Raw genomic sequence first — 22,574 nt, forward strand, 5'->3', positions numbered from 1 at the left:
CGGACTGGTTGGGCTGAGAGGCCTGTCTCTGTGGATGCAGCCTCAAGATCTAACTCCATTCTCCACTGGATGATTTAACATCCAATTCACGCTCCTTGTCTCTCTCTCTCTCTCTGCTCACCCCCCGGGGACCCCGTACCTCTGTCAATGCAATAGACAGAACCCTGCTGTTACCAGTACCAACGAACATCCGGACAATGACAGACAGGTGAAGACCCTCTGGTCCATCGAGCTGGTCCCACACAATTGCGATACCTTGTGTATCACAACATATACACTCCACCCCACCCCAAACCATGTCATCTCCTGGGAATGGCCAAAATAAATCTGGAGAATTCCTCTCCGACCCCGCTAGGTGATCGAAACTAGTCGAGGAGATCACTCGGGCCATTAAATCCCCTGCAGTACCGACCTTCTGTAAGGGTTAATCTCCGCCGCAGCCAGAAACAGGTCCAGCTTTTGCCTGAAGGAGTTCAGCCAATCTGCACCCACCACATGAGGGGGCAACTTGTTCCAGAGGTCTACTGTTCTCTGGGAAAGGAACCACCTCCTGACATCTAACCTCGATCTAGCCCTGACCTTTGTTGTGTACACAATAACTGTTAGACTGAGTACTATCTAACTCCAAGAGGTATGACCTTGGCTCTGTTTTATTAAGGCCCAAAGTGACTAATATACAAAATGGCTGGCCTTTTATACTTGGTCTGCACACACGTGCGTGCAGCCCAATGGCCTCCAACAGTGACGCCATCTAGTGGCTAGTGATTACCTGATAAACCTGAGTCAGATCCCCCCTAAGTCTACGCTGCTCGAAGGTAAAGAGTCCCAACTCTTTTAGCCTATCTTGATAACTAAGATGCTTTAGACTTGGAATGAATCCAGTGGCCCTCTTCTGCCCAGAGCCTCAATATCACCCACCGTGTGAGGAGACCAAAGCTGGACCCAATATTCCAAGGGGTGCCTGTCGAATCCACTTACATCATGATCTGAGCCTCCTCGATGAAGTCTTCCTCCGACATAGCTCCTTCCCGAATCATCTTGATAGCGACTTTGTACTTGTTTTTCCAGAATCCCATGTGTACCACACCAAACTGGCCACAGCCCACCTCCTCAATAAATGTCAGAGCAGACGCTGCAATCTCCCAGGTCCCTGAGAGACACCAGACAAAACATCAAAGCTGGACCTTCATATCAAGCCATCTTCTGCATTTCTTTGGGTTTTTCACTCAATTGCCTCAGGAGTTATATCCGTAACATAGCCCCTGTCTCAGCCCATCTGCTGCAACAAGATAGAGGCAGAGAGGTTGTTTCCACTGGTCGGGGAGACTAGAACTAGGGGGCACAGCCTCAAAATACGGAGGAGCCAATTTAAAACCGAGTTGAGAAGGAATTTCTTCTCCCAGAGGGTTGTGAATCTGTGGAATTCTCTGCCCAAGGAAGCAGTTGAGGCTAGCTCATTGAATGTATTCAAGTCACAGATAGATAGATTTTTAACCAATAAGGGAATTAAGGGTTATGGGGAGCGGGCGGGTAAGTGGAGCTGAGTCCACGGCCAGATCACCCATGATCTTATTGAATGGCGGAGCAGGCTCGAGGGGCTAGATGGCCTACTCCTGTTCCTAATTCTTATGTTCTTATGTTTAAAGCCCTCATCCCTCTCTTTGTTACCTCCAGACGCAATTATTCCAACGCTCTCCTGGCCAGCCTCCTATCTTCCATCCTCCGTAAACTTCAGTTCATCCAAACCTCTGCTGCCCCGTGTCCTAACTCACACCGAGTCCCACTCCCCCATCACCCCCTGTGCCCCATGTCCTAACTCACACCCAGTCCCGTTCACCCATCACCCTCTGTGCTCACTGACCCGTGTCCTAACTTGCACCGTGTCCCGCTCACCCATCACTCCCTGTGCTCGCTGCCCCATGTCCTAACTCGCACCGAGTCCCGCTCACCCATCACCCCCTGTGCTCACTGCCCCGTGTCCTAACTCGCACCGAGTCCCGCTCACCCATCACCCCCTGTGCTCACTGCCCCGTGTCCTAACTCGCACCCAGTCCCACTCACCCATCACCCCCTGTGCTCACTGCCCCGTGTCCTAACTCACACCCAGTCCCGCTCACCCATCACCCCCTGTTCTCACTGACCCGTGTCCTAACTCGCACCGAGTCCCGCTCACCCATCACCCCCTGTGCTCACTGCCCCGTGTCCTAACTCGCACCCAGTCCCACTCACCCATCACCCCCTGTGCTCACTGCCCCGTGTCCTAACTCACACCCAGTCCCGCTCACCCATCACCCCCTGTTCTCACTGACCCGTGTCCTAACTCGCACCCAGTCCCGCTCACCCATCACCCTCTGTGCTCACTGCCCCGTGTCCTAACTCGCACCGAGTCCCGCTCACCCATCACCCGCTGTGCTCACTGACCCGTGTCCTAACTCGCACCGAGTCCCGCTCACCCATTACCCCCTGTGCTCACTGACCTGTGTCCTAACTCGCACCAAGTCCCGCTCACCCATTACCCCCTGTGCTCACTGACCTGTGTCCTAACTCGCACCGAGTCCCGCTCACTCATCACCCTCTGTGCTCACTGACCTACATTGGCTCCCGGTCCAGCAACTCCTCGATTTCAAAATTCCCATCTTTCTTTACAAATCCCTCCACGTCCCTCGCCCCTCCCTATCTCTGTAATCTCCTCCAGCCCCACAACCCCCCGAGATATCTGCACTCCTCTAATTCTGCCCTCTTGAGCATCCCTGATTATAATCGCTCCACCATCGGTGGCCGTGTCTTCTGTTGCCTTTGCCCCAAGCTCTGGAACTCCCTCCCTAAACCTCTCCGTTTCTCTCGCCTCCATTAAGATGCTCCTTAAAACCTCCCTCTTTGCCCAAGCTTTTGGTCACCTGTGGTTCGGTGTCAATCTTTGTCAGATTTACGCTCCTGTGAAGCGCCTTGGGACGTTTTACTACATTGAAGGCGCTATATAAATGCAAGGTGTAGATGTTGCAGTTTTGCTGGAATACTGAATGAAGACGCTGGTCCCAGACCCAGTCCGTAGACACATTCCCCCCTTCCCCTCGTTCTTGCGCTTGGGTTTGTCCACACAAGGAAGTAAGTGTATTTACCATAGCTGAAACCGGCTGTTGAAGGCGCTATTTCTCTCCATGAGGACACCGGGTACCTGAGGCGTGTGACCAAACCTGCAACACACAATAATCCACTCAACCAACAGTCCCAGACAGTAACATCTCTCCACATTTAACACAGGGTGCCGTCCCGTTAAAACACCGGGCTGGATGTTGCGGTACTTTGCGCTCGGGATTTCGCCCCGGAGCGGTGCGAGAGGCGGTGAGGTCTCGTGCGCCGATCCCGGGGTCGGGTTTTGGGACGGTGCGGGGAAGAGCTGAGCCCGGTGTACAACGTGGTAAAGTGCTTTACCACCAGTCACTGTTGTAATATAGCAAACGCGGCAGCTAAATTACACACAGCAAGCTCACACAAATAGCAACGTGATAATGACGGGGTAATCTGTTTTTCTTAGTGATGTTGGTTGAGGGATAAATATTGCCCCAGGACACCGGGGTGAGCTCCCCTGCTCTTCTGTGTAATAATGGCCACGGGATCTTTTATATCCATCTGAGAGAGCAGACAGAGCATCGGTTTAACGTCTCATCCAAAGGATGGCACCTCTGACAGTGCAGCACTCCCTCAGCACTGCACCTCCGACAGTGCAGCACTCCCTCAGCACTGCCCCTCCGACAGTGCAGCACTCCCTCAGCACTGCACCTCCGATAGTGCGGCACTCCCTCAGCACTGCCCCTCCGACAGTGCAGCACTCCCTCAGCACTGCACCTCCGACAGTGCAGCACTCCCTCAGCACTGCCCCTCCGACAGTGCAGCACTCCCTCAGTACTGCCCTTCCAACAGTGCGGCACTCCCTCAGTACTGCCCCTCCGACAGTGCAGTGCTCCCTCAGTACTGCCCCTCCGACAGTGCAGCACTCCCTCAGTACTGCCCCTCCGACAGTGAAGCGTACCTCAGTAATGCTCCTCAGTGTGTACCATCTACAAGATGCACTGCAGCAACTCGCCAAGGCTTCTTCAGCAGCACCTCCCAAACCCGCGACCTCTACCCCCTAGAAGGACAAGGGCAGCAGGTGCATGGGAACACCACCACCTCCACGTTCCCCTCCCAGTCACACACCATCCTGACTGGGAAATATATCGGCCGTTCCTTCATCGTCACTGGGTCAAAATAGAAACATAGAAACACAGAAAATAGGTGCAGGAGTAGGCCATTCGGCCCTTCGAGCCTGCACCACCATTCAATAAGATCATGGCTGATCATTCCCTCAGTACCCCTTTCCTGCTTTCTCTCCATACCCCTTGATCTCTTTAGCCGTAAGGGCCATATCTAACTCCCTTTTGAATATATCCAATGAACTGGCCTCAACAACTCTCTGCGGCAGGGAATTCCACAGGTTAACAATTCTCTGAGTGAAGAAGTTTTTCCTCATCTCGGCCCTAAATGGCTTACCCCTTATCCTTAGACTGTGTCCCCTGGTTCTGGACTTCCCCAACATCGGGAACATTCTTCCTGCATCTAACCTGTCCAGCCCTGTCAGAATTTTATATGTTTCTATGAGATCCCCTCTCATTTTTCTAAACTCCAGTGAATACAGGCCCAGTCGATCCAGTCTCTCCTCATATGTCAGTCCTGCCATCCCGGGAATCAGTCTGGTGAACCTTCGCTGCACTCCCTCAATAGCAAGAACGTCCTTCCTCAGATTAGGAGACCAAAACTGAACACAATATTCCAGGTGAGGCCTCACCAAGGCCCTGTACAACTGCAGTAAGATCTCCCTGCTCCTATACTCAAATCCCCTAGCTATGAAGGCCAACATGCCATTTGCCTTCTTCACCGCCTGCTGTACCTGCATGCCAACCTTCAATGACTGATGTACCATGACATCCAGGTCTCGTTGCACCTCCCCTTTTCCTAATCTGCCGCCATTCAGGTAATATTCTGCCTTCCTGTTTTTGCCACCAAAGTGGATAACCTCACATTTATCCACATTATATTGCATCTGCCATGCATTTGCCCACTCACCTAACCTGTGCAAGTCACCCGGCAGCCTCTTTGCATCCTCCTCACAGCTCATACCGCCACCCAGCTTAGTGTCATCTGCAAACTTGGAGATATTACATTCAATTCCTTCATCTAAATCATTGATGTATATTGTAAATAGCTGGGGTCCCAGCACTGAGCCCTGCGGTACCCCACTAGTCACTGCCTGCCATTCTGAAAAGGACCCGTTTATCCCGACTCTCTGCTTCCAGTCTGCCAACCAGTTCTCTATCCATGTCAGTACATTACCCCCAATACCATGCGCTTTAATTTTGCACACCAATCTCTTGTGTGGGACCTTGTCATAAGCCTTTTGAAAGTCCAAATACACCACATCCACTGGTTCTCCCTTGTCCACTCTACGAGTTCCTTCTTCAAACAATTCGAGAAGATTTGTCAAGCATGATTTCCCTTTCATAAATCCATGCTGACTTGGACCGATCCTGTCACTGCTTTCCAAATGTGTTGCTACTTCATCTTTAATAATTGATTCCAGCATTTTCCCCACTACTGATGTCAGGCTAACCGGTCTATAATTACCTGTTTTCTCTCTCCCTCCTTTTTTAAAAAGTGGTGTTACATTAGCTACCGTCCAGTCCATAGGAACTAATCCAGAGCCGATAGACTGTTGGAAAATGATCACCAATGATCTAGGGCCACTTCCTTAAGTACTCTGGGTGCAGACTATCAGGCCCTGGGGATTTATCAGCCTTCAATCCCATCAATTTCCCTAACACAATTTCCTGACTAATAAGGATTTCCTTCAGTTCCTCCTTCTCGCTAGATCCTCTATCCCCTAGTATTTCCGGAAGGTTATTTGTGCCTTCCTTCGTGAAGCCAGAAGCAAAGTATTTGTTCAATTCGTCTGCCATTTCTCTGTTCTCCATTATAAATTCACCTGAATCAGACTACAAGGGACCTACGTTTGTCTTCACTAATCTCTTCACATATCCATAGAAGCTTTTGCAGTCAGTTGTTATGTTTCCAGCAAGCTTCCTCTCATACTCTATTTTCCCCCTCCTAATTAAACCCTTTGTCCTCCTCTGCTGGATTCTAAATTTCTCCCAGTCCTCAGGTTTGCTGTTTTTTCTGGCCAATTTATATGCCTCTTCCTTGGATTTAACACTATCTCTAATTTCCCTTGTTAGCCACGGTTGAGCCACCTTCTCCATTTTATTTTTACTCCAGACAGGGATGTACAATTGTTGAAGTTTATCCATGTGATCTTTAAATGTTTGCCATTGCCTATCCACCGTCAACCCTTTAAGTATCATTTGCCAGTCTATTCTAGCCAATTCACGTCTCATACCATCGAAGTTACCTTTCCTTAAGTTCAGGACCCTAGCCTCTGAACTGACTGTGTCACTCTCCATCTTAATAAAGAATTCTACCATATTATGGTCACTCTTCCCCAAGGGGCCGAGCATAACAAGATTGATAATTAGTCCGTTCTCATTACACATCACCCAGTCTAGGATGGCCAGCTCCCTGGTTGGTTCCTCGACATATTGGTCGAGAAAACCATCCTTAATATACTCCAGGAAATCCTCCTCCACTGTATTGCTACCAGTTTGGTTAGCCCAATCAATATGTAGATTAAAGTCGCCCATGATAACTGCTGTACCTTTATTGCACACATCCCTAATTTCTTGTTTGATGCTGTCCCCAACCTCACTACTACTGTTTGGTGGTCTGTACACAACTCCCACTAGCGTTTTCCGCACTTTGGTATTCTGCAGTTCTACCCATACAGATTCCACATCATCCAAGCTAATGTCCTTCCTTACTATTATGTTCCTAACACAGGTGAGACTGCACACAAGGAGGTTAAAGTAACAGTGACCTCAGTCTTTATTAAGACACTCCAGAGTGAGCAACAGGCCTTGGGGCCAGCTTATATACAGTGCTTCCAAGGGATGCTGGGATCCTTTGGGACTTCAGGGGATGCGCTCCCTGGTGGCGGAACATGGGAGTGCATGCTTTACAGATACACAACATCACTCCCCCCCGAAGTCAAAGTGAAAACTATTTACAAGTTGAGGTGCTCGGGAGCCTTTCTTTCCCTGGTTGACCACCTCGGTACAAATGTCTGTTCTGGTGTGTTGGCTGTGCCCTCGCTGGGCTGGCGTGTTGTTGGTCCTGCAGGGCTGCTGGGTGAGCCTGGCCTTGCTGGGCTGTTGGGCGTGATGGGTTCGATTTCCTGGTCCGGGGTGGTGTCGTTGATCCTTTGGGTGTGTGTTGTGGGCTCGAAAAAGGTGGTGTCTGCTGTGTGTTGTTCAGGGCAGTCTGTGAACCGCAGCCTCGTTTGGTCCAGGTGCTTTCTGCAAATTTGTCCATTGTCTAGTTTGACAACAAACACCCTATTCCCTTCTTTAGCTATCACCGTGCCCGCGATCCACTTGGGACCATGTCCATAGTTTAGCACATACACAGGGTCATTCAGATCAATTTCCCGTGACACAGTGGCGTGACCATCGTTTACATTTTGTTGCTGCCGCCTGCTCTCTACCTGATCATGCAGGTTGGGGTGAACCAGCGAGAGTTTGGTTTTAAGTGTCCTTTTCATGAGTAGCTCAGCCGGGGGCACCCCTGTGAGTGAGTGGGGTCTCGTGCGGTAGCTGAGCAGTGCTCGGGACAGGCGGGTTTGGAGTGACCTTCTGTGACTCGTTTAAGGCTCTGTTTGATGGTCTGTACTGCCCGCTCTGCCTGCCCATTGGAGGCTGGTTTAAACGGGGCCGAGGTGACATGTTTGATCCCATTGCGGGTCATGAATTCTTTAAATTCGGCACTGGTGAAACATGGACCGTTGTCACTGACCAGTATGTCAGGCAGGCCGTGGGTGGCAAACATGGCCCTCAGGCTTTCAATGGTGGCGGTGGCGGTGCTTCCCGACATTATTTCACATTCAATCCACTTTGAAAAAGCATCCACCACCACCAGGAACATTTTACCGAGAAACGGGCCCGCATAGTCGACATGGATCCTCGACCATGGTCTGGAGGGCCAGAACCACAAACTTAGTGGTGCCTCTCTGGGCGCATTACTCAACTGAGCACACACCCTGCATTGCCGTACACAGGACTCTAAGTCAGAGTCGATACCGGGCCACCACACGTGGGATCTGGCTATCGCTTTCATCATTACTATACCCGGGTGTGTGCTGTGGAGATCCGAGATGAACGTCTCCCTGCCCTTTTTGGGTAGCACTACGCAGTTACCCCACAACAGGCAGTCTGCCTGAATGGACAGCTCGTCCTTTCGCCGCTGGAACGGCTTGATTAGCTCTTGCATTTCAACGGGGATGCTGGCCCAGCTCCCATGCAGTACACAGTTTTTTTACTAGGGACAGCAGAGGATCTTGGCTGGTCCAAGTCCTAATCTGGCGGGCCGTGACAGGTGATTTATCATTTTCAAACGCTTCCATGACCATCAACAAGTTTGCAGGCTGCGCCATTTCCACCCCCGTGGTGGGCAATGGTAGCCGACTGAGAGCATCCGCACAGTTCTCGGTGCCTGGCCTGTGGCGGATGGTATAGTTATACGCTGATAGTGCGAATGCCCATCTTTGTATGCGGGCTGAGGCATTAGTATTTATCCCCTTGTTTTCAGCGAACAGGGATGTAAGGGGCTTGTGATCGGTTTCCAGCTCAAATTTGAGACCAAACAGGTTCTGATGCATTTTCTTTACCCCGAACATACACGCTAATGCCTCTTTCTCAATCATGCTATAGGCCCTCTTGGCCTTAGACAAGCTCCTGGAAGCATAGGCGACAGGTTGCAACTTCCCTGCAACGTTAGCTTGTTGTAATACACACCCGACTCTGTACGATGACGCATCACATGCTAGCACAAGTCTTTTACACGGGTTATACAATACAAGCAGCTTGTTGGAGCATTAAATGTTTCTGGCTTTCTCAAAAGCAATTACTTGTTTTTTTCCCCATACCCAGTTCTCACCTTTACACAATAACACATGTAGGGGCTCTAAGAAGGTGCTTAACCCCGATAGGAAGTTAGCAAAATAGTTGAGGAGTCCCAGGAACGACCGCAGCTCCGAGACGTTCTGTGGCCTGGGCGCGTTCCTGATAGCCTCTGTCTTAGCGTCTGTGGGCCGAATGCCGTCCGCCGCGATCTTTCTCCCCAAAAACTCCACTTCTGTTGCCATGAAGACGCATTTTGACCTCTTCAGCCGCAGCCCTACGCGATCCAGTCGCTGGAGGACCTCCTCCAGGTTTTGTAGGTGCTCGGCGGTGTCCCGACCCATGACCAATATGTCGTCCTGAAAAACCACCATGTGTGGTACCGACTTGAGTAGGCTCTCCATGTTTCTCTGGAAGATCGCTGCAGCCGACCGAATTCCAAACGGGCATCTGTTATAGATGAACAGTCCCTTGTGCGTGTTGATGCAGGTGAGGCCCTTCGAAGACTCCTCCAGCTCCTGCATCATGTAGGCCGAAGTCAGGTCGAGTTTGGTGAACGTCTTGCCTCCTGCCAGCATCGCAAATAAGTCGTCTGCCTTAGGTAGCGGGTATTGATCCTGTAGCGAGAAACGATTAATGGTTACTTTATAATTGCCGCAAATCCTGACCGTGCCTTCACTTTTGAGTACTGGAACAATTGGGCTGGCCCACTCGCTGAATTCCACTGGGGAGATGATGCCCTCGCATTGCAGTCTGTCCAGCTCGATTTCCACTCTCTCCCTCATCATGTTATTTACCGCTCGCGCCTTGTGTTGAATGGGTCGTGCCTCTGGGACCAAGTGGATCCGCACCTTCACCCCAGAAAAGTTTCCAATGCCTGGCTCAAAAAGGGAAGGAAATTTGTTAAGAACCTGGGTACATGAGGCCTCATCGACATGTGATAGCGCTCGGATGTCATCCCAGTTCCAGCGGACTTTGCCCAGCCAGCTCCTTCCAAGCAGTGTGGGGCCATCGCCCGGGACAATCCAGAGTGGGAGTTCGTGCACCGTGCCCTCGTAGGTGTACCTTGACCATGGCGCTGCCCAGGACAGTGATAAGCTCTTTGGTGTGTGTTCTGAGTTTCGTGTGGATGGGGCTCAGGGCTGGTCTGAGTGCCTTGTTGCACCACAGTCTCTCAAACATCTTTTTACTCATGATGGATTGGCTAGCGCCAGTGTCCAGTTCCATAGCTACGGGTAAGCCATTCAATTTTACATTTAGCATTATAGGTGGACATTTCATCGAAAATGTGTGCACCCGGTGTACTTCAGCATCTGCCTCCTTTCTCTGAGGCTCAAAATTGCTTTGATCCACCATGGACCAATCTTCCTCTGCCACATGGTGGTTAGCAGGTTTTGCAGAGCTTGCAGCTCGTCTGCAAGCTCATTGGAGGTGCCCCACTGTTCCACAGCTCTTGCAAACATACCCTTTGAAGTGGAATGAATAGGCTGAATGGAAGCCTGCACAATGCCAACAAGGTGTGAATTGCTTTGCATTCATCCTTTGTTGCGGACTCTGAGTCATCTGGGTCACCTGAGGCCTGCTGGCAGTTGCAGACTCGTGGGTTCTGCCCTGTATATTTCTGCTCGCAAACACAGTTCCAGTTAATTTATGAACATTGCTAGCACTTGCGTGCTGAGAGATTTGTTTGGTGTTATCACTGGTAGACATAAACGCCTGTGCTATCGCAATGACCTTACTGCGGGTCCGTGTCTCTGCAGTCAAAAGCTCTCCCTTGGGTTAAGATGCTCCCGAACCAGTGTACACAGCTCCTCATATGACTTATCTGTGGGTTTCACCAGAGCCAGAAGATTCTTCATGAGGCTGTAGGTCGGTGCCCCGCAGACTGTGAGGAGGACCGCTCTCCTTTTTGTAGTGCTTCCTTCTCCGTCCAGCTCGTTGGCTACAAAGTACTGGTCTAGCCATTCGACATAGGCTTCCCAGTCCTCACCTACCGAGAACTTCTCCAGGATGCCCACAGTTTGCTGCATCTTTGCCTTATATTCGTGTACTCGTCGCCAGTTATTGTGTTCCTAACACAGATGAGACTGCACACAGGGAGGTTAAAGTAACAGTGACCTCAGTCTTTAATAAGACACTCCAGAGTGAGGAACAGGCCTTAGGGGCCGGCTTATATACAGTGCTCCCAAGAGATGCTGGGATCCCTTGGGACTTCAGGGGATGCGCTCCCTGGTGGTGGAACATGGGAGTGCATGCTTTACAGATACACATCACTTACTATTGCGTTAATTTCCTCTTTAACCAGCAACGCTACCCCACCTCCTTTTCCTTTCTGTCTATCCTTCCTAAATGTTGAATACCCCTGGATATTGAGTTCCCAGCCTTGGTCACCCTGGAGCCATGTCTCCGTAAACCCAATTATATCATATTTGTTAATAGCTGCCTGCGGAGTTAATTCATCCACCTTATTATGAATACTCCTCTCATTGAGGCATAGAGCCTTCAGGCTTGTCTTTTAAACACACTTTGTCCCTTTAGAATTTTCCTGTAATTTGGTCTTTTTGATTTTTGCCTTGGGTTTCTCTGCCCTCCACTTTTACTTTTCTTCTTTCTATCTTTTGCTTCTGCCCCCATTCTACTTCCCTCTGTCTCCCTGCATAGGTTTCCATCCCCCTGCCATATTTAGTTTAACCTCTCCCCAACAGCACTAGCAAACACTCCCCCTAGACATTGGTTCCGGTCCTGCCCAGGTGCAGACCGTCCAGTTTTACAGGTCCCACATTCCCGAGAAATGGTTCCAATGTCCCAGGAATTTGAATCCCTCCCTCAAGCCACGTATTCAGCTGCGCTATCCTGCGATTCCTACTCTGACTAGCACGTGGCACTGGTAGCAATCCTGAGATTACTATCTTCGAGGTCCTGCTTTTTAATTTAACTCCTGGAACTCCCTCCCTAACAGCACTGTGGGAGCACCTTCACCACACGGACTGCAGCGGTTCAAGAAGGCGGCTCACCACCACCTTCTCGAGGGCAATTAGGGATGGGCAATAAATGCCGGCCTTGCCAGCGACGCCCACATCCCAGGGAGTAAAAGGAAGATAATTTGATGCAGATTCTGACCATGACCATGAATAATGCTTTACCTGCTGCGTTGTGCTGGTGGTAGGTGATCAGTTCTGGAATGGAATCAAAGACGTGTTTTTCTGCTAAGTAGTAGCGTTTGACAGTGTCGGTGACTTCTTTGATGTGGTAATGTTTGACCCCGGGACTGCACTCGCTGTTTGAGGGGAGATAAGGAAAGAAATAAAGAACGTATAGCGACTTTCGCCACATCAGCTTGACCGCCAATGAAGTCTTTTTGAAGTGTAGTCACGGTTGTAACGTAGGGTCAAGTCTGTCAGTGAATTCTCCCCATTCCAAACCCACTCCTGGTCAGCCTCCCACATTCCACCCGACGTAGACTAGAGGTGATCCAACACTCGGCTGCTCGTGTCCTAACTTGTACCGAGTCCCGCTCACCCATCACCCCCTGTGCCCCGTGTCCTAACTCGCACCCAGTCCCGCTCACCCATCATCCCCTGTGCTCACTGACCCATGTCCTAACTCGCACCCAGTCCCGCTCACCCATCACCCCCTGTGCTCACTGCCCCGTGTCCTAACTCGCACCCAGTCCCGCTCACCCATCACCCCCTGTGCTCACTGCCCCGTGTCCTAACTCGCACCCAGTCCTGCTCACCCATCACCCCCTGTGCTCACTGCCCTGTGTCCTAACTCGCACTGAGTCCCACTCACCCATCACCCCCTGTGCTCACTGACCCCGTGTCCTAACTCGCACCCAGTCCCGCTCACCCATCACCCCCTGTGCTCACTGACCCCGTGTCCTAACTCACACCGAGTCTCGCTCACCCATCACCCCCTGTGCTCACTGCCCCGTGTCCTAACTCGCACCGAGTCCCACTCACCCATCACCCCCTGTGCTCACTGCCCCCTGTCCTAACTTACACCCAGTCCCACTCACCCGTCACCCCCTGTGCTCACTGCCCCGTGTCCTAACTCGCACCAAGTCCCACTCACCCATCACCCCCTGTGCTCGCTGCCCCGTGTCCTAACTCGCACCCAGTCCCGCTCACCCATCACCCACTGTGCTCACTGACTCCGTGTCCTAACTCACACCCAGTCCCACTCACCCATCACCCCCTGTGCTCTCTGACCCCGTGTCCTAACTCACACCGAGTCCCGCTCACCCATCACCCCCTGTGCTCTCTGACCTACATTGGCTCCCGGTTAAGCAACACCTCAATTTCAAAAATGTCATCCTTATTTACAAATCCCTCCATGCCCCTCGCCCCTCCCTATCTCTGTGATATCCTCCAGCCCCAGAACCCCCCGAGATGTCTGCACTCCTCTAATTCTGCCCTCCTGACCATCCCTGATTATAATCGCTCCACCATCGGTGGCCGTGCCTTCAGCTGCCTGGGCCCCAAGCTCTGGAACTCCCTCCCTAAACCTCTCTGCCTCTCTACCTCTTTCCTCTTTCAAGATGCTCCTTAAAACCGACTTCCTATCTGCCCTAATTTCTACTTATGTGGCTTGTGTCAAATTTCTATCGCATAGTACTCCCATGAAGCACCTTGGGACGTTTCACTACATTAAAGACGCTATATAAATACAGGTTGTTGTTGTTGATATGAGGGGAGATCACTGCCTTTCCATCCTGGGTCGCGGCTTTGAGCTGGGCTGGCTCCAAACTCACGCCTACCCGCTCGCTTATCCTTCACAATGATTTGTCTTCTCTCTATCTATCTATCTCTTTCTCTCTCAGTTTCTTCTCTCAGTCTCTCTCTCTCTTTCTCTCTCCCTCTCTCTCAGTCTCCCTTTCTCTCAGTCTCTCTCTTTCTGTCTCAGTCTCTCTCTCAGTCTCTCTCTCAGTCTCTGCCTCTTTCTCTCTCTCTGCCTCTCTCTATCTCAGTCTCTCTCAATCTCTCTCTCTGTCTCTCTCTCTCAGTCTCTGCCTCTCTGCCTCTTTCTCTCTCTCTCTCTATCTCAGTCTCTCTCACTCTCTCTCAGTCTCCCTTTCTCTCAGTCTCTCTCTTTCTGTCTCAATCTCTCTCTCAGTCTCTCTCAGTCTCTGCCTCTCTGCCTCTTTCTCTCTCTCTCTATCTCAATCTCTTTCTCTCTCTCTCTCAGTTTCTCTCTCTCTCTCTGCGCTTCTCTCTCTCTCTGTCTCTGCCTCCCTCTCTCTGTCTCCCTCTCCCTCTCTCTCAGTCTCTCTCTCTCTCTCTCTCTCTCTCTGCGCCTCTCTCTCTCTGTGTCTCTGTCTCTGCCTCCCTCTCTCTGTCTCCCTCTCCCTCTCTCTCAGTCTCTCTCTCTATCTCTCAGTCTCTCTCTCTATCTCTCAGTCTCTCTCTCTATCTCTCAGTCTCTCTGTCTATCTCTCAGTCTCTCAGTCTGTCCCTCTCTCTCTCTGTCTCTGCCTCCCTCTGTCTCCCTCTCCCTCTCTCTCAGTCTCTCTCTTTCTCTGTCTCCCTCTCTCTGTCTCCCTCTCCCTCTCCCTCTTGCTCAGTCTCTCAGTCTCTCTCAGCCTCTCAGTCTCTCTCTGTCTCTGTCTCTCTCTCTGTTGCTCTCAGTCTCTGCCTCCCTCTCTCTGTCTCTATCTCTGTCTCTCTCTCTGACTCCCTTTCTCTGTCTCTCTCTCTGCCTCTCTCTCTATCAGCACTCCTACACTATAAATTGAGGCCCAGTGACATTGGAGAAATGTGAGGGTGTGAGAAACAGACTGATCACAAACCCATTTCAACACCTGAGAGGACTCATCAAACCAGATCACAATTCTACACCGAAACGAGAGAATCAATCTATATTAATGACCTAGATGAAGGGACCGAGTGTAATGTATCCAAGTTTGCTGATGATACAAAGCTCGGTGGGACAGTAAGCTGTGAGGAGGATGCAATGAGCCCTCAAAGGGATATAGACGGGTTAAGTGAGCAATAAGGTGGCGGATGGAGTATAATGTGGAGAAATGTGAGGTTATTCACTTTGGTCGGAAGAATAGAAAAACAGAATATTATTTAAATGGGGGAAACTATTAAATGTTGGTGTTCAGAGAGATTTGGGTGCCCCTCGTACAGGAAACACAGAGAGTTAGTATGCAGGTACAGCAAGCAATTAGGATGGTAATCGTTATGTTGTCCTTTATTGCAAGAGGGTTGGAGTATAAGAGTAAGGAAGTCTTGCTACAATTGTACACGGACCTGGTGAGACCACACCTGGAGTACTGAGCACAGGTTTGGTCTCCTTACCTAAGGAAGGATATATTTGCCATAGAGGGAGTGCAGCGAAGGTTCACCAGACTGATTCCTGGGATGGGAGGGTTGCCCTATGAGGAGAGATTGTGTAGACAGGGCCTGTACTCTCTGGAGTTTAGAAGAATGAGGTGATCTCATTGAAACATACAGATTCTGAGGGGGCTTGACAGGGTAGATGCAGGGAGGATGTTTCCCCCGGGCTGGGGAGTCTAGAACCAGGGGTCACAGTCTCAGGATAAGGGGTCGGCCATTTAGGACTGAGATGAGGAGGAATTTCTTCACTCAGAGGGTGGTGAATCTTTGGAATTCTCTGCCCCAGAGGGCTGTGGAGGCTCAGTCTCTGAGTATATTCAAGACAGAGATCGATAGAGTTTTGGACTGTAGAAGATCAGCCGTGATCTTATTGAATGGCGGAGCAGGCTCGAGGGGCCGAATGGCCGGCTCCTGCTCCTAATTCTTATGTTCTTATTGTCTCCCAGGTCAGCACACAACATAGGCAGGGGCAGCGGATCACAAGTACCCCAGCCCCCTTGCTCGATCTCCAGTGAAATTGTCCTGGGCTGGAACAGCATTGTCAGCAAGGCATTCAGCAGGGCTGAGCCACACAGCCCCCTGAACTCGGAAGATAACCTCAGCCTCTGGTTATTTTTCACACACCGGGCTGAAAGGTTTGGAGAGTTGAGTTCGAGAGGATGTGGTCTGCAACTCCCTTCGTGCTTTGGATAGCTGCAAACTTTGCTGCACCGCTCGCTCGCTCGCTCGCACGCTCGCACACTCGCACGCTCGCGGGCTGGCACAGCGTGGCCTGGGAGAGAGTAGGTGCAACCTGAACTCTTGCTTTGTGCAGCTGTAAAACAGTGAGGCGGCAGCTGGACTCCGAGACATGTCTCTGACCTCGGCGGCCTTTGACCTGCCCAAATATCCCGTCGCCACATGGTTACGGGCAGTCGCTGCTTCCCAGCTCCGGCCGCAATTAAACTTCCAGTCCGGACACAATGACATCAGAACATAAGAAATAGGAGCAGGAGTCGGCCATTCGGCCCCTCGAGCCTGCTCCGCCATTCAATAAGATCATGGCTGATCCCATCATGGACTCAGCTCCACTTCCCCGCCCGCTCCCCATAACCCTTTATCCACTTATCGGTTAAGAAACTGTCTATCTCTGTCTTAAATATATTCACTGTCCCAGCCTCCACAGCTCTCTGGGGCAGCGAATTCCACAGATTTACAACCCTCTGGGAGAAGAAATTTCTCCTCATCTCAGTTTTAAATGGGCGGCCCCTTATTCTAAGATCATGCCCTCTAGTTCTAGTCTCCCCCATCAGTGGAAACATCCTCTCTGCATCCACCTTGTCAAGCCCCCTCATAATCTTATACGTTTCGATAAGATCACCTCTCATTCTTCTGAATTCCAATGAGTAGAGGCCCAACCTCCTCAACCTTTCCTCATAAGTCAACCCCCTCATCCCCGGAATCAACCGAGTGAACCTTCTCTGAACTGCCTCCAAAGCAAGTATATCCTTTCGTAAATATGGAAACCAAAACTGCACGCAGTACTCCAGGTGTGGACGCAGTGTTCGCCATCACGTGTCCAGCTGCGTGTTCAACGGACCACGCCTGGCATCTTTCTCCCCTCCAGGCCCCGCCCCTGCACTCCCTCAGTACTGCCTCTCCGACAGTGCAGCACTCCCTCAGTACTGCCCCTCCGACAGTGCAGCACTCCCTCAGTACTGCCCCTCCAACAGTGCAGCACTCCCTCAGTACTGCCCCTCCAACAGTGCAGCACTCCCTCAGTACTGCCCCTCCAACAGTGCAGCACTCCCTCAGTACTGCCACTCCAACTGTGCAGCACTCCCTCAGTACTGCCCCTCCGATAGTGCAGCACTCCCTCAGTACTGCCCCTCCAACAGTGCAGCTCTCCCTCAGTACTGCCCCTCCGACAGTGCAGCACTCCCTCAGTACTGACCCTCTGACAGTGCGGTGCTCCCTCAGTACTGCCCCTCCGAGAGTGCGGCACTCCCTCAGTACTGCCCCTCTGAAAGAACGGTGCTCCCTCAGTACTGCCCCTCCGTCAGTGCGGCACTCCCTTAGTACTGCCCCTCTGACAGTGCGGTGCTCCCTCAGTACTGCCCCTCCGACAGTACGGCACCCCCTCAGTACTGCCCCTCCTTCAGTGCGGCACTCCCTCAGCACTGCCCCTCCGACAGTACGGCACCCCCTCAGTACTGTCCCTCCAAGAGTGCGGCACTCCCTCAGTACTACCCCTCCAACAGTGCGGCACTCCCTCAGTAGTGCCCCTCCGACAGTGCGGCACTCCCTCAGTAGTGCCCCTCCGACAGTGCGGCACTCCCTCAGTACTGCCCCTCCGACTGTGCGGCACTCCCTCAGTACTCCCCTCCGACAGTACGGCGCTCCCTCAGTACTGACCCTCCGACAGTGCAGCACTCCCTCTGTACTACCCCTCCGACAATGCGGCACTCCCTCAGTACTGCCCCCCTGACAGTGCGGCGCTCCCTCAGTACTGCCCCTCCGACAGTACGGCGCTCCCTCAGTACTGACCCTCCGACAGTGCAGCACTCCCTCTGTACTGCCCCTCCGACAATGCGGCACTCCCTCAGTATTGCCCCACCGACAGTGCAGCACTCCCTCAGTACTGCCCCTCTGACAGTGCAGCACTCCCTCAGTACTGCCCCTCTGACAGTGCAGCACTATCTCAGTACTGCCCCTCCAACAGTGCAGCACTCCCTCAGTACTGCTCCCCTGACAGTGTGGCGCTCCCTCAGTACTGCCCCTCCGACAGTGCGGTGCTCCCTCAGTACTGCCCCTCCGACAGTGCAGCACTCCCTCAGTACTGCCCCTCCGACAGTGCAGCACTATCTCAGTACTGCCCCTCCGACAGTGCAGCACTCCCTCAGTACTGCCCCCCTGACAGTGCGGCGCTCCCTCAGTACTGACCCTCCGACAGTGCAGCACTCCCTCAGTCATCATCATAGACAGTCCCTCGATCGAGGATGACTTGCTTCCATGAGTTCACAGATGTTTCAATGAAGGACCCAATGTTCCAGTTCAGTGGGTGGAAGATGCCTGTGCGTGGATTTTTTTAACGTGGGGTGACCATTGCAAACCAGCCACCACACGGGCTTGACAGAGCGAGGTCTTGGTCCAGTGGCAAGGGTTAACCAGGATGACTGGAGACCAGCTCTGCTGCACGGACCTAGTGTGCTCACATATCACAGTGTGGGCTGGGCCCGTGCTGCCCCTGGGCCCTCGCCTCTTCTGGGCCCCGAACACTCATTAGCCGCACCTCCGCCACAATCTCTCACTGCTCCTCCGCCACAAACAATCACCGCTCCTCCGCCCCGACCTTCCCGCTCCTCTGTACCTGGGCCTCGCCGATGTTCCTGCCTACGCGCCAAAATGGCGACCTGGGTTTTGATGACATCACCCAGTTGCCCACCTCAAAATCGTCGCACACTTGGAGCAGCTCGCCACTTCAACCTCCAGCTCCCTCAGTACTGCCCCTCCAATTGTGTGGCACTCCCTGTGTGCGTGTGTCTATGTCTTTGAGTCTATGCATGCATGTGTGAGTGTTGGTGTAAGTTTCTGTGCGAGTGTGTGTGTGAGTGTTGGTGTGAGTTTCAGTGTGTGTGTGAGTGTGAATGAGTGATTGAGTGTTAGTGCGAGATTCTGTGTGTGTGTGTGAGTGATGGTGTGAGTTTCTGTGTGAGTGTGTGTGAGTGTTGGTGTGAGTTTCAGTGTGAGTGTGAGTGTGAATGAGTGAGTGAGTGTTGGTGTGAGTTTCAGTGTGTGTGTGAGTGTGAATGAGTGAGTGAGTGTTGGTGTGAGTTTCTGTGTGTGTGAGTGAGTGAGTGTTGGTGTGAGTTTCAGTGTGTGTGTGAGTGTGAATGAGTGAGTGAGTGTTGGTGTGAGTTTCTGTGTGTGTGAGTGAGTGAGTGTTGGTGTGAGTTTCATTGTGAGTGTGAGTGAATGAGTGAGTGAGTGTTGGTGTGAGTTTCAGTGTGTGTGTGAGTGTGAATGAGTGAGTGAGTGTTGGTGTGAGTTTCTGTGTGTGTGAGTGTGAATGAGTGAGTGAGTGTTGGTGTGAGTTTCTGTGTGTGTGAGTGTGAATGAGTGAGTGAGTGTTGGTGTGAGTTTCTGTGTGTGTGAGTGTGAATGAGTGAGTGAGTGTTGGTGTGAGTTTCTGTGTGTGTGAGTGAGTGAGTGTTGGTGTGAGTTTCAGTGTGTGTGTGAGTGTGAATGAGTGAGTGAGTGTTGGTGTGAGTTTCTGTGTGTGTGAGTGTGTGTGCGGATACTGGGTGGTGTTCATTAATTCTGGGGTTTTCGCACATCTGCAGAGATGATGATAAAGCACAAATTGTGTGCATGCAGATTGCAGTCACCCATGTGCCAAAAGAGCCGTGCTTGGTGTTAAACCGTTCCTTCAGAGATAAGCTCAGGGATTTCCCTATACCCAGGGCCCTCAGCCCAAACGCCTCCCTTTCTGCTTTCAGACGCCTCCTCAAACTATTCCCCTTCAATCCACATTGGCGCCTGTTGGTTAGCTTTCTGTTTTCATTTTGTCTCCATCTCTCTCGCTCCCATTGTATCTGCTCTCCGCTCGTTGCCCCCTCCCCCTGTGATGTGTCCTGACCACACCCCCCCTCTCCCCCCTTCCTGTCCTCTCGCCGTGCTGAGGCGCGTTATAGAAACACAGGCTCTTGTCCTAATCCCACAGTGCTGACGGAGTGGACTGCATCTCCTCACCTGGTAGCTTTACTGAATACAGAGACAGTGTACATCCCAGCTTGTCGTGAATCTCGCACCATGAAAGCTCCTTGTTTACCCTGAAACACAGTCATTATCACAATGAATATTCCATAAGATGCCACATAAAAGGTTACTGCACAAGATAAGAGCTCACGGGGTTGGGGGGTAATATATTAGCATGGATAGCGGATTGGCTAACTAACAGAAAACAGAGTGTCGTTTTCCGGTTGGCAAACAGTGACTAGTGGGGTGCCGCAGGGATCAGTGCCGGGGCCTCAACTATTTACAATCTATATTAATGACTTGGATGTATGGACCGAGTGTAATGTAGCCAAGTTTGCTGATGATACAAAAATGGATGGGAAAGCAAGTCGTGAGGAGGACACAAAAAATCTGCAAAGGGATACAGACAGGCTCAGTGAGTGGGCAAACATTTGGCAAATGGAATATAATGTGGAAAATGTGAGGTTATCTACTTTGGCAGAAATAATACAAAAGCAAATTACAATTTCAATGGAGAAAAATTGCAAAGTGCTGCAGTACATCAAGTTAGTATGCAGGTACAGCAAGTGATCAGGAAGGCAAATGGAATGTTGGCCTTTATTGCAAGGGGGATAGAGTATAAAAGCAGGGAAGTCCTGCTACAACTGTACAGGGTATTGGTGAGACCACATCTGGAGTACTGCGTGCAGTTTTGGTCTCCGTATTTAAGGAGGGATATACTTGCATTGGAGGCTGTTCAGAGAAAGTTCACTCGGTTGATTCCAGCGATGAAGGGGTTGACTTATGAAGATAGGTTGAGTAGGTTGGATCTATACTCATTGGAGTTCAGAAGAATGAGAGGTGATCTTATCGAAATTTATAAGATAACGAGGGGGCTCGACAAGGTGGATGCAGAGAGGATATTTCCACTCATAGGGGAAACTAAAACTAGGGGACATAGTCTCAGAATAAGGGGCCACCCATTTAAAACTGAGATGAGGAAAAGTGGAGGGCAGAGAAACCCAAGGCAAAGAACAAAAAGGGCCATTGTACAGCAAAATTCTAAAAGGACAAAGGGTGTTAAAAAAACAAGCCTGAATGCTTTTTGTCTTAATGCAAGGAGTATCCGCAATAAGGTGGATGAATTAACTGTGCAAATAGATGTTAACAAATATGATGTGATTGGGATTACGGAGACGTGGCTCCAGGATGATCAGGGCTGGGAACTCAACATCCAGGGGTATTCAACATTCAGGAAGGATAGAATAAAAGGAAAAGGAGGTGGGGTAGCATTGCTGGTTAAAGAGGAGATTAATGCAATAGTTAGGAAAGACATTAGCTTGGATGATGTGGAATCTATATGGGTAGAGCTGCAGAACACCAAAGGGCAAAAAACGTTAGTGGGAGTTGTGTACAGATCTCCAAACAGTAGTAGTGATGTTGGGGAGGGCATCAAACAGGAAATTAGGGGTGCATGCAATAAAGGTGCAGCAGTTATAATGGGTGACTTTCATATGCACATAGATTGGGCTAGCCAAACTGGAAGCAATATGGTGGAGGAGGATTTCCTGGAATGCATAAGGGATGGTTTTCTAGACCAATATGTCGAGGAACCAACTAGGGGGGAGGCCATCTTAGACTGGGTGTTGTGTAATGAGAGAGGATTAATTAGCAATCTCATTGTGCGAGGCCCCTTGGGGAAGAGTGACCATAATATGGTGGAATTCTGCATTAGGATGGAGAATGAAACAGTTAATTCAGAGACCATGGTCCAGAACTTAAAGAAGGGTAACTTTGAAGGTATGAGGCGTGAATTGGCTAGGATAGATTGGCGAATGATATTTAAGGGGCTAACTGTGGATGGGCAATGGCAGACATTTAGAGACCGCATGGATGAATTACAACAATTGTACATTCCTGTCTGGCGTAAAAATAAAAAAGGGAAGGTGGCTCAACCGTGGCTATCTAGGGAAATCAGGGATAGTATTAAAGCCAAGGAAGTGGCATACAAATTGGCCAGAAATAGCAGCGAACCCGGGGACTGGGAGAAATTTTGAACTCAGCAGAGGAGGACAAAGGGTTTGATTAGGGCAGGGAAAATGGAGTACGAGAAGAAGCTTGCAGGGAACATTAAGGCGGATTGCAAAAGTTTCTATAGGTATGTAAAGAGAAAAAGGTTAGTAAAGACAAACGTAGGTCCCCTGCAGTCAGAATCAGGGGAAGTCATAACGGGGAACAAAGAAATGGCAGACCAATTGAACAAGTACTTTGGTTCAGTATTCACTAAGGAGGACACAAACAACCTTCCGGATATAAAAGTGGTCAGAGGGTCTAGTAAGGAGGAGGAACTGAGGGAAATCTTTATTAGTCGGGAAATTGTGTTGGGGAAATTGATGGGATTGAAGGCCGATAAATCCCCAGGGCCTGATGGACTGCATCCCAGAGTACTTAAGGAGGTGGCCTTGGAAATAGCGGA

At 50.9% G+C, this 22,574-nt stretch overlaps 1 protein-coding gene across 1 annotated transcript in view; it reads right to left on the reverse strand.

Annotated features, from left to right (window-relative positions):
* Positions 1-22,574, reverse strand: part of LOC139261941 (tyrosine-protein kinase ITK/TSK-like) — a 98,766-nt gene that overhangs the window by 21,368 nt on the left and 54,824 nt on the right. The window contains exons 9-12 of the mRNA XM_070877109.1: positions 20,114-20,193; positions 12,185-12,318; positions 3,120-3,194; positions 979-1,150 (exon numbers count right to left, since the gene is read on the reverse strand). Coding sequence (XP_070733210.1) covers positions 979-1,150; positions 3,120-3,194; positions 12,185-12,318; positions 20,114-20,193 — 461 coding nt within the window. The remainder of the gene's footprint in view (positions 1-978; positions 1,151-3,119; positions 3,195-12,184; positions 12,319-20,113; positions 20,194-22,574) is intronic.

Source organism: Pristiophorus japonicus, chromosome 4, assembly GCF_044704955.1.
Source record: "Pristiophorus japonicus isolate sPriJap1 chromosome 4, sPriJap1.hap1, whole genome shotgun sequence".
Taxonomy (NCBI): Eukaryota; Metazoa; Chordata; class Chondrichthyes; family Pristiophoridae; genus Pristiophorus; species Pristiophorus japonicus.